The sequence below is a fragment of the Lampris incognitus genome, chromosome 4 (genome assembly GCF_029633865.1).
Source record: "Lampris incognitus isolate fLamInc1 chromosome 4, fLamInc1.hap2, whole genome shotgun sequence".
NCBI lineage: Eukaryota > Metazoa > Chordata > Actinopteri > Lampriformes > Lampridae > Lampris > Lampris incognitus.
Window position 1 is genome coordinate 44,814,120 of NC_079214.1, and position 15,391 is coordinate 44,829,510.

General features: G+C 43.5%; 1 protein-coding gene across 1 annotated transcript in view; it reads left to right on the forward strand.

The window, feature by feature from the left end:
* lrp4 (low density lipoprotein receptor-related protein 4) overlaps nt 1-13,070 on the forward strand; it is a 36,718-nt gene extending 23,648 nt beyond the window's left edge. Inside the window, 14 exon segments of the mRNA XM_056278294.1 lie at nt 224-395; nt 776-938; nt 2,382-2,607; nt 3,405-3,708; nt 4,119-4,337; nt 4,870-5,004; nt 5,887-5,995; nt 6,303-6,495; nt 7,346-7,459; nt 7,880-7,991; nt 8,596-8,660; nt 8,779-8,866; nt 10,549-10,690; nt 12,729-13,070. Of these exon segments, the coding sequence (XP_056134269.1) occupies nt 224-395; nt 776-938; nt 2,382-2,607; nt 3,405-3,708; nt 4,119-4,337; nt 4,870-5,004; nt 5,887-5,995; nt 6,303-6,495; nt 7,346-7,459; nt 7,880-7,991; nt 8,596-8,660; nt 8,779-8,866; nt 10,549-10,690; nt 12,729-13,070 (2,384 nt within the window).
* Nucleotides 13,071-15,391: the final 2,321 nt, after the last annotated feature.

Here is a 15,391-nt window from a genome sequence, read left to right on the forward strand (position 1 = left end):
TTGTGACGTCATATGTAAACAACCTATTGGTTGGATACAATTGGGCAGAAAAAAAGGGGGGGAAATCCAAAAATAAATAAAAGTTTATTGGACAGAGCAACAGTAGCTAAGGGAAGCAGGACTTAAAGAAAACACATTTTCTTCAGTAGTTTTGCACCATACTGGTAGCTGATCAATCCACATCATATCGGTCCTAATTCCAAGCTTCTCTTTCTCACCACAGGGCTGATGACTACGGATGGCCTTGCTGTAGATGCGCTGGGTAGAAAGATCTATTGGACTGACACAGGCACCAACCGAATTGAGGTGGCCAACTTGGACGGCTCCATGAGGAAGGTTCTGATCTGGCAAAACCTGGACAGCCCACGAGCCATCGCCCTCTACCACGAGATGGGGTGAGGCAACAGTGTATTTTGCATACATATGACTCTGATGACCAATGTGATACGCTTATGAATTATTGCACTAATTTTTTTACAGTAAATACAGCTGTTCATTGGTAAATACGTCTGTAAAGGTTTCCATCATTAAGTTTTGTTTTGGCTATCATAAATGTTTCCACTGAAGAAGCATTTTATCATCATTCATCATTTAAGCTAAGATAGAAGATAGTTCATCTTATCTTCTCTCACTCTGGCTCCATGTACTACCTGACCGCTGTCTGGGTTGCTTCTCTCTCTCTCTCTCTCTCTCTCTCTCTCTCTCTCTCTCTCTCTCTCGCTCTCGCTCTCGCTCTCGCTCTCGCTCTCTCTCTCTGTCTCGCTTTCTCTTCCAGCTATATGTATTGGACTGACTGGGGAGAGAATGCCAAACTGGAGCGTTCAGCCATGGATGGCTCCGACCGTGTGGTTCTCATCAGCAACAACCTGGGCTGGCCCAATGGCCTGGCCATTGACAAGGCCGGCTCGCAGTTACTGTGGGCTGACGCTCACACAGAGGTTGGTCATGAAGTTTTACTACCCTGTTTTATTTGGCATGTGAATGGGGCCACTCAGGGATGATGTTTTTTTGAAGGCCAACCCAGAAGTTAGCACAGCCATAAGTTAATTTGGTTCTCTCTTGAAACAATGTCTGTAGTCAACGCAAGCATAAAAGATCCAGATTATTTGTTCTTTGAGATAATGACTGCCTAAATGACAGAAGTATTTACAGCATAACTAGTGCTGGATATGAGCAAGAAGCTAAACATTAGGTTGATCTTTGAATGGGGTTTCAATTTGACAGTTAGCCACTTGAGAGCAACTTGCTTTCTGTAATATATAAATGCTTCAAAATTACAAAATGAAGGCTCAATTGTGTTCAACAGACCAAAACTTACAACCTTTTGTTAACTACAGACCTTGTTTGAGACTCTAAAACCCACTCTTTTTTTGCGAAAGAGCCAAGGACACTTATATTCCCCAAAGAGCTAACTTACTTCCAAACATGTGGAAACCAGAGCTGGGTCACTCGACTGGAGCTGTCAGGATATCAAAAAAGATGGTTATACTGGCAAAATAATATAATGATAATGATTAAATCATAAGTCAATGCAATCATTTTGTGAACATGTTGCTGTGTTGTAAGACTTTCCACTTCTGATCTTATTTTGTCTGTTTTTTGTATGTTTGTCTGTGCGAATGGGAGGAGAAATGGAGACAGAGAAGGAAATCGAAATTTTGAGCAAAAAAAAAAAAAGCGCTGTGAGCTCAGCATATTTTGCCAACTGCTGGGTCTATGTATTATTTGTTGTATACTATGTTATCATTGATATCAATGGTAAATATGATATATATGCTATCAAAGTTTTATTTTTGGAATGTCAAGGTTATTGTAAAAAATAGGTTTATTATGACACCTTTAGTCTGAATTAAGGGTGGCATGGTGGCACAGTGGTTAGCACGGTTGCCTCACAGCAAGAAGGTACTGGGTTCGAGCCCTGGGGTTGTCCAACCTTGGGGGTCATCCTGGGTTGTCCTGTGTGTGGAGTTTGCATGTTCTCCCCATGTCTGCGTGGGTTTCCTCCGGGTGCTCGGTTTCCTCCCACAGTCCAAAGACATGTATCGGCCGTACTAAATTGTCCTTAGGTGTGAATTTGTGTGTGTTAAGTGTGTGTGTGTGTGTGTGTGTGTGTGTGTGCGCGCGTGTGCGCGTGTGCGTGTGCGCCCTATGATGGACTGGCGGCCTGTCCAGGGTGTCTCCCCGCCTGCCGCCCAATGACTGCTGGGATAGGCTCCAGCATCCCCGCGAACCCTGAGAGCAGGATAAGCGGTTTGGATAATGGATGGATTGATGGATAGTCTGAATTAAACTAAGAGTAATGGTGCCAGATGTCAGTACTTGCAGGATATTCTAATCATGAACTCTGTATTTCTGACCCGGCCTGTTTCTGATCCTCTTAGCGTATTGAGGCGTCTGACCTGAGTGGGCTGAACCGCCACACACTGATATCACCAGTCCAGCACCCCTATGGCTTGACCCTGCTGGGGTCGCACATCTACTGGACCGACTGGCAAAGCCGCAGCATCCAGCGGGCAGACAAGACCACAGGCAACAACATCATTACCGTGCGTGCCAACCTGCCAGGCCTGATGGATATCCAGGCTGTGGACAGAGAGAAGCCGCCGGGTAGGTCTGGCTGCCTGATGTTTTGTGGAGTTTGATGGGTGAGCTTGTGGACCAACTGGGAGCCTAAACCCTTCTGTCTGCCAAAGAAGAGTAGAAAAACAGATATGAGGCATACGAGAGTGAAGAAGCGTGAGAGAAATGGATGGAAAGGTTTAGAAGAGAGTGAAATAGAGGGGTGGTTGTGCAAGAGAGAGGGCTGACTGGCTGGGTTAGAGTTAAGGTGGAGGAGAGCTGGAGAGAAACAAGGAGCCAGGGTGGGTGTGCTGGACTGGGATAGCAGGACCTTTTGTGATAAAGAGGAAAAGGAGTGACTGTAAAATTGCAGAGTGAATTTTTAATAGGATGAGATTCAAGACGACGCCACCAACAGCTGCTACGGTGTGTTGTTCTTAGCTGCAGATTTTGGTGTTTTGCACTTTTAAGAAATACATTCCATAAATCGATTCCCTGCCTTGCTTACTTATAGATATTTAAATATTAGCCTATTTCTAGTTATTTAGATGCTGTTAGATAGTCTTCTGTAGATATTCTTGGACAATGTGTATTTTCACGTTTACTATATACTGTCATTTCCTTCTTTTTTTGTATGAGTCCCACCAAATCTGTCCTAGTACTTTCAAGCTTGCCTGGAAACAATTAAAATGAATGACGTTTTTAAAGATGGACCTCCTGCTTGATTTGTGTGTGATAGTATGTGCTTTTTCATTTTCATCTCCCTTCTCTTTCTTCCTCTCTCTCTCTCTTTCTCGCTGCACCTCACTTTTTGTGCTCTTCTTTGTCCCCTGCCCCTTTTTCAGGTTTTAACAAGTGTGGGAGGAGGAATGGGGGCTGCACCCACCTGTGCCTGCCCCGCCCCAACGGCACATCCTGTGCTTGTCCCACAGGCATCCTTCTAAAGGGGGACAGCAGGTCGTGCGACGACTCCCCGGAGACCTACCTGCTCTTCTCCAACCGTGTCAGCGTGCGCAGAATCTCCCTGGACACCAATGACTACACGGACGTACATGTGCCAGCCCCAGAGCTGCACAATGTCATCTCACTGGATTACGACAGTGTAGATGGGAAGCTCTACTACACTGATGTTACCCTGGATGTTATCAGGTATGATCATACCCAACTCATACTGTAAAGAAATATCAATTAATCTGTATTTATAGCATAGCACATTCATATGCAACAATGGAATAAAAGACACTTGGAACATTTTACATGAGAGCAAATAAAAATTGAGGGGAAAAGTAACAAGCATTTAATCACATATTGGATTAGAGAGCATGTGTGCATGTAGAGGGTCAATACAAAGCATGGTTAGGATATGGACCAAGTGCATGTATGCCTTTGTGTATGTGAGTGTACTGATAAGCAGTGTTTCAGTAGCATAGGGACCCAGATTATCCTGTTTTGTTAGAAATTGCATCCCATAAGGCAAACCAGTACCTTTTACTTCTATATGAGGTTAGTAGGATGATAATTGGCCACTTACCTGATCTACCTTTACTGTGATTCACCAGGCGAGCCAACCTGGATGGCAGTGGTATGGAGACTGTGATAAGCCAGGGCTTGAAAACCACAGATGGGCTGGCGGTGGACTGGGTGTCCAGGAACATGTACTGGACTGACACCGGGAGAAACACTATTGAGGTTGCCCGACTGGACGGGTCGAGCCGAAAAGTTCTAGTCAACAACAGTTTGGATGAACCGAGGGCCATTGCTGTGTTCCCCAGCAAAGGGTAAGGGAGCAGGGAGTTGGTTGTGAGAGGAAAGGGGTTGTTTTTACTGCTGTTGTTGTTTTTACTCACATAGTTGCTTGTATTTTGGGTTTTAATACTCCTGGAAATCCTGAGAGAATCATGAGATAACAAAAAATCCAGATCTTGAAAAATTTAATATGCAGAATGAGAATGGTTTGGGAAGTCATGACAACGTGTTTGTTTGATTGAGCCTGTAAATCCTTCTTTCAAACTGATCTTTAGCTCACTGTGGATTTTTTTTTTTTTTGCAAGGTAGATTATGTAAAATATTACAAAGCAGCTATACTTCCTACACTAGCCATTAGCTACTTTCCCCAATGCTATGAGAACAGAAGACAATGATTTTCACCAGATGTGCAGATCTTGGGAAATACCTTGTTTTCTTTCAGCAGCTATACATGATTTTCCTTTAAGAAATTTTGATAAGGTGTCATTGAGAAGACAGGAAATTCAGGGTATTCCCTTGTCTAAAATTTAGCTTCAAACACAGTTCCTATCTATGTCTTTCCAGGTACCTGTTCTGGACAGACTGGGGTCACGTTGCCAAAATTGAGCGATCACACCTAGATGGTTCAGACCGCAAAGTCTTAATCAACACTGACCTGGGCTGGCCCAATGGACTCACTCTCGACTACGACACCCGCAGGTCAGAGAGAGGGGTGCTTAACCTGAGCACGTTCACCGGAGAACTGTCGCTTATTGTTACACTCATAAGCCATGGAGCAAAGTTCTTTTTCGAGCAGTCACGTTTTAGCTGTGGTTGATATTACTTTATGCACCAGGTCAATGGGAGATAGATGAAATTGAGCATTAGCAAGCTAACAGCCTAGCATGCTATGTGCAATGTGACAGTATGTTCAGCTTAATCAATTTAAACTACACCTCCCTCCTTAAATAAGTATCTTTGTATGCTCAGTGTGATTGTAATCGTGATTTTCACTTAGTAAATATAGGGGCGGAAAGTGGTAGTCATCCACCAGTGGTAGCTCTCCTACCTCTGCACAAAATGGCTTGAATTCTCCATAGAGAACTTTATAAAAAAAAACAATTATATCTCAGACTGCATTTCAATATTAAGGCACAGATGCTTCTCAGATATGATTTGAATCAACCTTTATTGAGTCTGAATATCTTTTTGCAGTTACAATCAAAATTAACTTTCTGCATTGATTGTGCTGGAATCACAGGGTATAAATAAAGCCTGTGATTTCAACAACTATGCTGATCTGGATTTATAATTATTTTTCAAAAATTGATCAATGGAAAAATGACTGGAGAGTCTTCTCAACCACTAGAAGGCATAGGTTTTCACTTTCTCTCCATATAAATATTACTGTGTACATGGTGATGTTTGCTTACATTCAGTGGCAACTGCCCACACTATGTGAGGAGCCTCTGCCTTTTCTGGAAGACAATAGGCCTCCAAGCTGTTACACTGGGCAAATATTTGCTTGGCTGTATGAACTCCCACTGGGGATCCATGTTAGTTGTATGCATTTGAATCTCTGGAATCTTTGCATTTCTGCAGGATTTTCTGGGTGGATGCCCATCTTGACAGGATTGAGAGTTCTGACCTTAACGGGAAACTGCGTCAGGTCCTTGTCAGCCCAGTCTCCCATCCCTTTGCCCTCACACAGGTACCACCCCCACCCAGCTGTCAATCACTCAGCTGACCCTGCCCCTTCCTCTTCCTCGTGGCTACCTCCTCCACTCACCTGCTCTCTCACTCATCACTCACTGTGTGACTTTCACTTGTTGTCCCCCCCCCCCCCCCCCGCCAACTCATGCTAGGCTCATTTGACTTTAACCATTCCTTCTACTTCCCTTCATCTCTGACCCTTGGTTTTCCTTCTTCCTCCCTTTCCCTCTCTTCCTCCTTTCCCCCTGCTCCTTGTCTGTGTTCTTCCTTTCCCTCTCTTTTTCTCCCCCGTTCTTCCTCCCCAGTTGAAGCCGGTGTCCTCCCCTCTAACTCCTTTCTCCCGACTCTCGCAGCAAGACCGCTGGATCTACTGGACAGACTGGCAGACTAAGTCCATCCAGCGGGTGGATAAACACACCGGCCGCAACAAAGAAACGGTGCTGCCCAACGTGGAGGGCCTCATGGACATCATAGTGGTGTCACCCCACAGACAGACAGGTAAGGGCCACCATGAAGGGTCTTACGGACCTCACAGACAGACAAGTAAGGACCAACATGTAGTGTCTTACAGACCTCACAGATAAACAGGTAAGGAAGGGGCACTTTTCTGATCTAGACAGCTCCAACTGGCAGGACAGTCAGATCATCTACTTTAATTGGCCGTGGTGCTGGGCATTTTGCCCCAATGGCAAACAGTGCTAGAACAAAACCAATGGTATTTACTCTATTTTGTTTACTTTATTCTTGTTTTATAAAATGAAAGTACATATTATTGCAGTCTCACAAGAACAGAGGTGTTTAAAACCCTGATTGTCATTGTAAAACAAAATGGTCAAAGGAGATGCAATTCAAAATAAAGGAAGTCCCAACAGCCCCATCTAGTGGAAAAATTACGCAATATCAATAATATTAACCAAGGTAATGATGCTTAAACGTAGTGTGGTGTTAGCGCCTGGGTGTATTTGGTATGTAGTGATTTTTAATGTTTAAATTTAAATAACATTCAATAATGACATGCACTGCCATGGCTATGTGGAGTACTGTGACAACACGAGCACTCTACTAACAAGAAACATGGCATATCTCACCATCGGGTCGACATTGTAAAAACATTTTTGAGAGATGGAAACAACTGAAAGCCTCAAAAGGAATTGAAAGTGATGTAGCATTGGCTGATTTTCTCATTTGCAAGTTAAAGGGAACGATGTTTGCAAAGTCTGACCAAAACAACAGCAGAAGTGGGGCGGACAGCCGCTGTGCATCAATTGCAGATTGTACCTTCAAGCTCCTGTGGCGATATGTCAGCTTTTGAAGAGGGAATAAAGGTCCCTCTGTATGTCATTTCCAGGCACCAACCTTTGTGGGGTGAACAATGGAGGCTGCACTCATCTCTGCTTCGCCAAGACCAACACCTTTGTGTGTGCCTGCCCTGATGAGCCAGATGGCAGACCTTGCTCCACAAGTAAGCTGCTACTGTGTATGTGTGCATGCTTGTGTGTAAGGAGTTGGGGGTGGGGAGGCCAGTTGTTTTTTTTTTTTCTCCAAAGGGCTCTCTTATGTAATGAAATATTTACCACATATAGATATTGTAAATTTAACAAAAAGAGGCTTTTATAATTTTTTGTATGTTTGTTTGTGTGCACACAGTGTGTGTTTATGTGAGTGGATGTGTGCGTCAAATCACTGTCACTTTTAATATGACACAATGCAATGTGCTTTAAAGGATACGTTTATTTAAAAAGATTGCCAATACATGAATGGATTTTTTTTTGTGTTGACAAATATGAACGCTGTTTGGTGAATATGAACCCTGATTAGACCCCAGCCATGCATGTATGTTAGTGTGTTGAATTTCCAGCGGTGATTAGCATGTGTCTGTCAGTCTCAGGTTATGTTCCGACCTCAGCAGCCCGATGGACCACCACGACCACAGTTCCTAACAAACTCCCCAAAGCTCGCACAGACTCTCCACAGAGAGAACCTTCACTTCTCAAGTATGTCTAATTTCTGTTTAAGAGTTCTTAAATGTTCACTGCGATTTGTTTGCACATAAAAACTTCCACAAATTTGCCTCATGAGTCAGACCAATCTCTTGAGTATATAACACTGATGTTGTGAGATTGTGTCTGACCTCTCTCTCAAAAAAGCAGATCATTCAGAAAGTGGACTGTTTACTCAGAGCTTTGGAGGCCGATCCACCAATTTTCACATTACAATGTGAAAGTATCTGTCGCTCATTATCATGGAAATCATTTCTCTGCCACCACTGTTGTGTTTTGCTGGGCTACTTCACAACTTAGTCCTGCACGGATTACTCTCCAAGTCTGTGACTAGACCATCCACTTTTTGATCACGCTTGCCATTTTGAACTTGCTCATCGAAAGAGTGCCAGACTGATTCATTAAGAGAAATCAAAGTGATTGGCCTGCAAATTGGTCTAACCTGCGAGGGTACGCAAAGGTCCCCAAAGCACCTTACACTTTGAAAAAAAAAGAGTTTGTGCTGGATGGGGGACATGTATAATGGTTAACAAAATTAAATATAGTAATGTGCATTTAATTTCATTTTCAAATTTCTTTTTTTCCTCATGCATCGTAGCTGCACTGACAAGAACCTAAATATAGAAAGCTGCTTACAAAGCAACGTGGTGACTGCCCCCCATGGTTAGTATATTATCTTCATTTCCCGATCAGTCAGTGCTTTCCTTGGGCCTGAACAAACTATGGGCTTTAATTCCTTGTAAAAACCATAGGCTGACTAAAACATGTCATCTGTCTTTAGAGGAAGGTCTTCACATCAGCTATGTGATCGGAGGTGTGCTGACCATCCTGGCTATTCTGATTCTCATTGCAGCCTTTATTATTTACAGGTAAAGTAGCTTTTAACCATGTTTCTTTCCCCCTTTACCATGTTTTGTCAATAAATCAAATTAAAACTTAATATATTTAGCCCTTTTTGTACATAAAAATGCATCGCAATGCATACTACATGAGAGCAAGTTAAAAAGTTACTAGTAAAGATAAGCATTTATCGGGGGTGTCCGGGTAGCATAACGGTCTATTCCATTGCCTGCCAACATAGGGATCGCTGGTTCGAATCCCCATGTTTGGGCTTCCCTACAGACACAATTGGCTGTGTCTGTGGGTGGGAAGCCGGATGTGGGTATGTGTCCTGGTCGCTCCACTAGCGCCTCCTCTGGTCAGTCGGGGTGCCTGTTCGGGGGGGGGGGAGTGGGAACTGGGGGGGCGGGGATAGTGTGATCCGCCCATACGCTACATCCCCCTGGTGAAACTCCTCTCTGTCAGGTGAAATGAAGTGGCTGGTGACACCGCATGTATTGGAGGAGGCATGTGGTAGTCTGCAGCCCTCCCCGGCTCAGCAGAGGGGGTGGAGCAGCAACCAGGACGGCTCGGAAGAGTGGCGTAATTGGCTGGATACAATTGGGGAGGGAAAAAAAGGAGGGAAAAATCAAAAAAAGATAGCATTTAACCGTGTGTGTGTGTGTGTGTATATATGTATAAAACTTTGTTAAAAGAAACACTCAACAGTAGGAAAAGTGCTCAACAAATAAGGAGCAAAATAATCCAGTGATTCATATGCATGAAACACGTGACGAGGCAGTTAATGATGTGTCCTTTTCCCGTGTAACTTTATTGACAGCTTTTGGCATGAAACAGGCTTGTACTGTCTCATAAAGAATTTAATTGGCTCACTATATAATACTGATACAGGTACAGGAAAAAAAGGTTTAATACATTGCAGTACAGGCCTGTTTTGTGCGTCGTGCACTCAGCTGATGAGTACGCGATGCACGAAATGTGGAGTGCAGGAATGAGGAGACGGAGAGGTCGAGTTAATTCTGTTCACTCACCACACAAAACACCACCGATACAGCACAATCTCTCGTGGCAACAAGCTAATGGCTAGGCTGTCGAAAACATGGTTCCACCTCCTGGGAAATTCTAAACCCTGTCTATGTCATAACTCTGCACGTCTTCCTTAAAGGAGCAGCAGCCCCTGGTGAATCTATCCTCCATTGTGTATCACCACACAGGCCCCCCAGAATTCACCATCACGAAAAAATGCAAGATAGTAATATAACACAACAGTACTCGATGAAACACAAACAGCCAACAGGCGAACAGTCCCCAATGAAACAGTCAACATCTCGGGGGGCGGACCAGGCGGCCAAAATGGCTGCCTGGCCCGCCATTCAGCGCACTCACTTCATGCATCACACACTCATCAGCACTCATCAGTCACATTGATCCTCATTAGTTGAGCACTTACAACACCATTGACGGTTTCGGAAAAAAACGCTATATGCTATATATATATATGAGGACGCTGGTTAGGGTAAAGGTTACATGTATGTATGTGTGTGTGTGAGTGGGCTGATGGGCAGTGTAAGGACTGGATACAGACCTGAGATGGTGTAATGGAGGGAGACGGAGCGAGTTTTCATACAGACTTCACAGTTTCCTAAATGTTATACAATATCTAGTTTTACTGAGTGATCCACGTGTTTTCTGTCTGTTTTTTGTCCATCAGGCATAAAAAGTCCAAGTTTGCTGACCCAGGGGTGAGCAACTTGACCTACAGCAACCCCTCATACCGGACTTCAACACAAGAGGTCAAGATTGAGGCCTCACAAAAGCCTCCAATCTACAACCAGCTTCGCTATAAGAAAGAGGTAACTGATGAATGGATTTGAAGTGAATCCATGTAATTTTGTATAGTATGATCAAACTCTTTATGTAGATGTATGGCTAGTAACCACGGCGACAAATGCCTTTACGGTTTGTCTCTCTGAAGCTGTAGATTGGTTATTTTGGTATATGGTAAACGTGTGACACAAGCAGTCACCAACCCTAGGCATTTACCTCTTCATCTCTTCCTCCTCCCCCTCTTCCTCACTACAGCTCTCTCATCCTTACAACTCCCTCTCCCCCTTTATCTTTTGACCCACTTGTCCAATGGAGAGGTAGCTACACTGCACGCAGGATTACAACTATTCTCTCTCACTTTTTTTATGCTTTTATGCTCCCTTGCCTATTTAGGCCTCTTTAATTTTCCTGTTCTATCTTTTACTGCATGCAAGCTAGTCTTTAAAATGAAGTTCTCCCCTTTGTTGGGGTTGTTTTCTGAGGACTGTCACCTAAAGCAGCATTTCCGAACCCAGTCCTCAAGGAACCCCTATGCTGCAGATCTTCATTGTAACCCTGCACAGGTAGCCCTGCTTGTAGCAGATCTTCATTGTAACCCTGCAGAGGTAGCCCTGCTTGTACTTACTCAACCAATCATCTCACAGCACTTAATTATACAAGCTGCGCAACATCTGACGTAATTCATTGCTGATTGGTTGAATAACTACAAACAGGTGCGTATTCAGGGTTGCAAAGAAAATCTGCAGGATAGGGGTTCCTTGAGGACTGGGTTGGGAAACACTGACCTAAAGCATGCCAACTGTTGCGCTACTCACTGGGTGTTGTGGTGGAACTTGACAGTCTAACGTGGGAATCCATAGATGCCAAGATGAATGCAGAAGGTTAGTTATCCCCTGTGAAAAGGTCCTTCTCTTGCCTCTTGAGTTAGACCAGTTTCGCGATCAATCACATTGATCTTTGAGATGAAGCCTTTCATCCCTCTCACTGGTTATGATTTCCAACAGGCAGGCCTGTCCAAAACGTGGATGGTCCAATCACAGGTTTGGAGACTGATACAGTGCATAATTGAGAGGCGTTTACAGCGCCTATGTATCGCAACTTGCAGCAGAGGGGAAAAAAATGTAAATCTTACAATGTTTGTGCTGATTACCATGACAACAGCAGACACAGTTGCTCATTGCTCACTGGACCTGGGTCATAAGATGAGCTGTACCATAAGACTTTCTGTACTACCTTTCAGCACTGCAGCCATTTTTTATTTCTTGGATCCCCCCCCCCTTTTTTTTCTCCCCAATTGTATCCGGCCAATTACTCACTTTTACGAGCCATGCCAGTCGCTGCTCCACCCCCTCTGCTGATCTAGGGAGCGCTGCAAACTACCACATGCCTCCTCCGATACATGTGGAGTCACCAGCAGCTTCTTCTCACCTGACAGTGAGGAGTTCCGTCAGGGGGACGTAGCGCGTGGAAGGGCGTGTGGGAGGATCATGCTATTTGATGCAGTTCCCCCTCCCCCGCCCCCAGAACAGGTGCCCCAACTGACCAGAGGAGGCGCTAGTGCGGCGACCAGGACACATACCCACATCTGGCTGGCTTCCCACCTGCAGACATGGTCCAACTGTGTCTGTAGGGACGCCCGACCTAGCCAGAGGTAACATGGGAATTCCAACCAACGATCCCCGTGCTGGCAGGCAACAATAGACCGCTACGCTATCCGGACGCCCACTGCAGCCATTTCTTACACACCCCCCAGTCTCCAAAGCTGTGATTGAATGGTCCACTTTTTGAAATTGCTTGAGTGGAGACACAATCTCAGACTATCTCAGATCTGTGTGATAGACTTGCAAGACTGGCCTGGCCCATGAAGCTTGTAGTCCTCCCTGAGGCTGATATAATTAATGTCAGTGGCCAGCACAGCGTTCTCAATTGAAGTCCGTCTGTTGCACATGTGTTTGTTGTGTTTTGAGAATGTGAGTGTTTGTCCTGGAGTGTTTTGCGGTTACTCTCTGACAAATCTAGTACAACTGGGAATCTGGGGCTGGCTAACTGTGTTCTGTTCTCTAGGGGGGAGGAGATGGAAGCTACACTAAGGAGAAGATCCGCATTGTGGAGGGAGTGTGTCTTCTGTCCAATGAGGAGTTGTACTGGGACGACTTAAAGCAGATCAAACCGTCTCGAGGGGGCCTGCACACATGCATGCGCACAGACACCGTGTCACTGCAGGCCAGCAGCGCCTCCCTCGATGACGGGGAGACGGAGCAGCTCCTCCAGGAGGAGGCATCTGAGTGCTCCTCCATAACTACACTCACTCCCTCCACAGTCACCCCACAGCGCCACGCTCAGCACAGCCTGCCTGACACCGGCTGGGCCACTGCTCGCAAACCCTCCACAGAGAGCCAAGTGTGAGGGAGGTTGCTTCCCCTGTCCCTTTTCTGCTTTATCTTACCTGAGTATACAACGAAAAAATACATACAGTCATACAGACAAATACATATCTATTTATATTTGGTACAATTTACACATGCAAAGATATATCAGTAGAAATACATGAGTATGTGTACCCACACACAGTGTGGGTATCCTGTGTAACCTGAGCCATGTAGAACACACATACTGGCCTCCAGATCTTTCAGCAGTACATATGAACCTGGTTAGAATAGACTAGACAGAAACAAAAAAACAAAACAAAACAAAAAATCACACAAACTCAAACCTTTGTCTTTGAAACTGGGACTCCGTCCTACCCACATGTACACACACACACACACACACACACACACACATGCACACATACACACACACACTACCCTCAGTGCTACTGCCTTTAGGCAAATGATAAGACATTTAATGAGCATGCTGGAATAACAAAGTAAAAGACTAAGGAAACTGTTAAAAGAGAGACGGGCAAATCTGGAGCCTTTTTAAAGGATGCAAACTCAAAGCAGGGGATGCTTCTTCGTGTCATAACCTTATTTTTTTGTGAACTTTTTTTTTTTTTTGACAAAGCTAAAATGCTATACTCTTGGACTATATAACAGAAATGGTCTCTCTAATGCCACTCATCATTTGCCATGTCTTTATGAAATCTATTTATGAACACTGTTTAAAATTCAGAGTGGGATTGCTGACTCAAGAGAAGGGTGAATGTTGTGTAGAACTATGTATGTACATCAGGACCCAGGTATTCAAAAGTTATATTTATGACAGTGCCAAAGGGTTGGGGCTTCACAAAGTCTCCATGCTTCTATTTCATCTACAGTACAGTAGAAATGTAATCCAATGGGTAGTTTTGTTACGCTAACTGACTGGAGAACCTTTCACTCAACTATAAGAAGAACTCGATGATGATACCACCTGTTTCAGATGTCTTGTTTTTATGGCCTCCAACAAGATAAGCAGGGACTAAGTCGGTACCCTCAATCGGCTGCAGGAGTCTAAAAAAAAAAACAAATCTAAATTAAATTTTGTTTTTAAAGCTGTAATTCAACCATTGCTGATCCTCTAGGATTACAGGGGAAGCCACGATGAAGTATAGCCTAAGTGCCAAACATTTCTTTATTTTTCTTGTTCAGTTCTATTTATATGTCACAGAGGTTGTAAAATATATGCTGCATTGTTTTAGACGTTCTGTGGAAAGTAGAGCAACTCTTAATCTGCAATGCAATGTGCACACAGTATCTACAACAATACAGTGTAACAAATGAATGCCTCTGGAATATGAAACCCACCATGAGTTACACCATACTGTGCATATCTGAACCCGTTCAGCAATGAGGGTTATATAGGTTAGAAATATATCATTGACAGTCTAATGAAACATTGATACAATGCAAGTAAAGATATTATGCATTGCTTTAACATTGAAGAGGTACCATTTTTGTCTCATGAAAATATGGTACAGGGAGATATATTACTATACTGATGTTTATCAGACTTTTCAAAACCATGTATTCTGAAGTATCTTCTACAAGTTCAGCAACTTGCTGATTTGCTGCTAGACAAAGCACTGAGGCCAATGAAAGAGGGTCTTGGCAGCTAAAAAAAATTATAAAAAAAATTCAACAAAAAAAAACAAAAAAACAAGCTCTTGGCTGTAAAGGCTACAGAGCATCAGAATGATCCAGTCATTATCCAGCTTATAGTCCCTCCCACTCTGCTAGGATTGCTAAACTGTACAGATTTTATCATGCAGGCTGAAGCAAAACATTTGTGTTGAAGATATTGTGTTGATTCTGTTGTATAGTCTTTTTGTACAAAGGGATTTCATGGATCGTTTTGACTTGTATTAATTTTACTCACTGGAGAAGAACTTTTTTTTTGTTTTTGTTTTTTTTTTTTGCTGGATTATTTTAACCACTGTGTTTCCAAGCCGTGTAAATGATAGGGAAACTGCCAGTTATTTAATAGTGCTCTTTTATGTTATGGAATATTGGTTGCGTATAGCTGTTGTAAAGTTAACAAAAAGAGGTATTTATAATTTCTTTGTTTGGTTGTCCTTATCGTGTAAATATGAAAAGACTTTATATGTATTTTCATTGCAGTACTAACAGGCTGTGTTGTGTGATATAGTGAATCATCCCTTTGCTATCTTTTAATATAAAAACTGCATTTGCATTTCAAACAGAACTTTCGGCTTAACTCATCCATGCTGACTTGTTCTCAAGTTGTAGATAACTTTCTTCTCAGACCATAAAGATTTTATAGAAATACTGAAAATGCATGTGTAT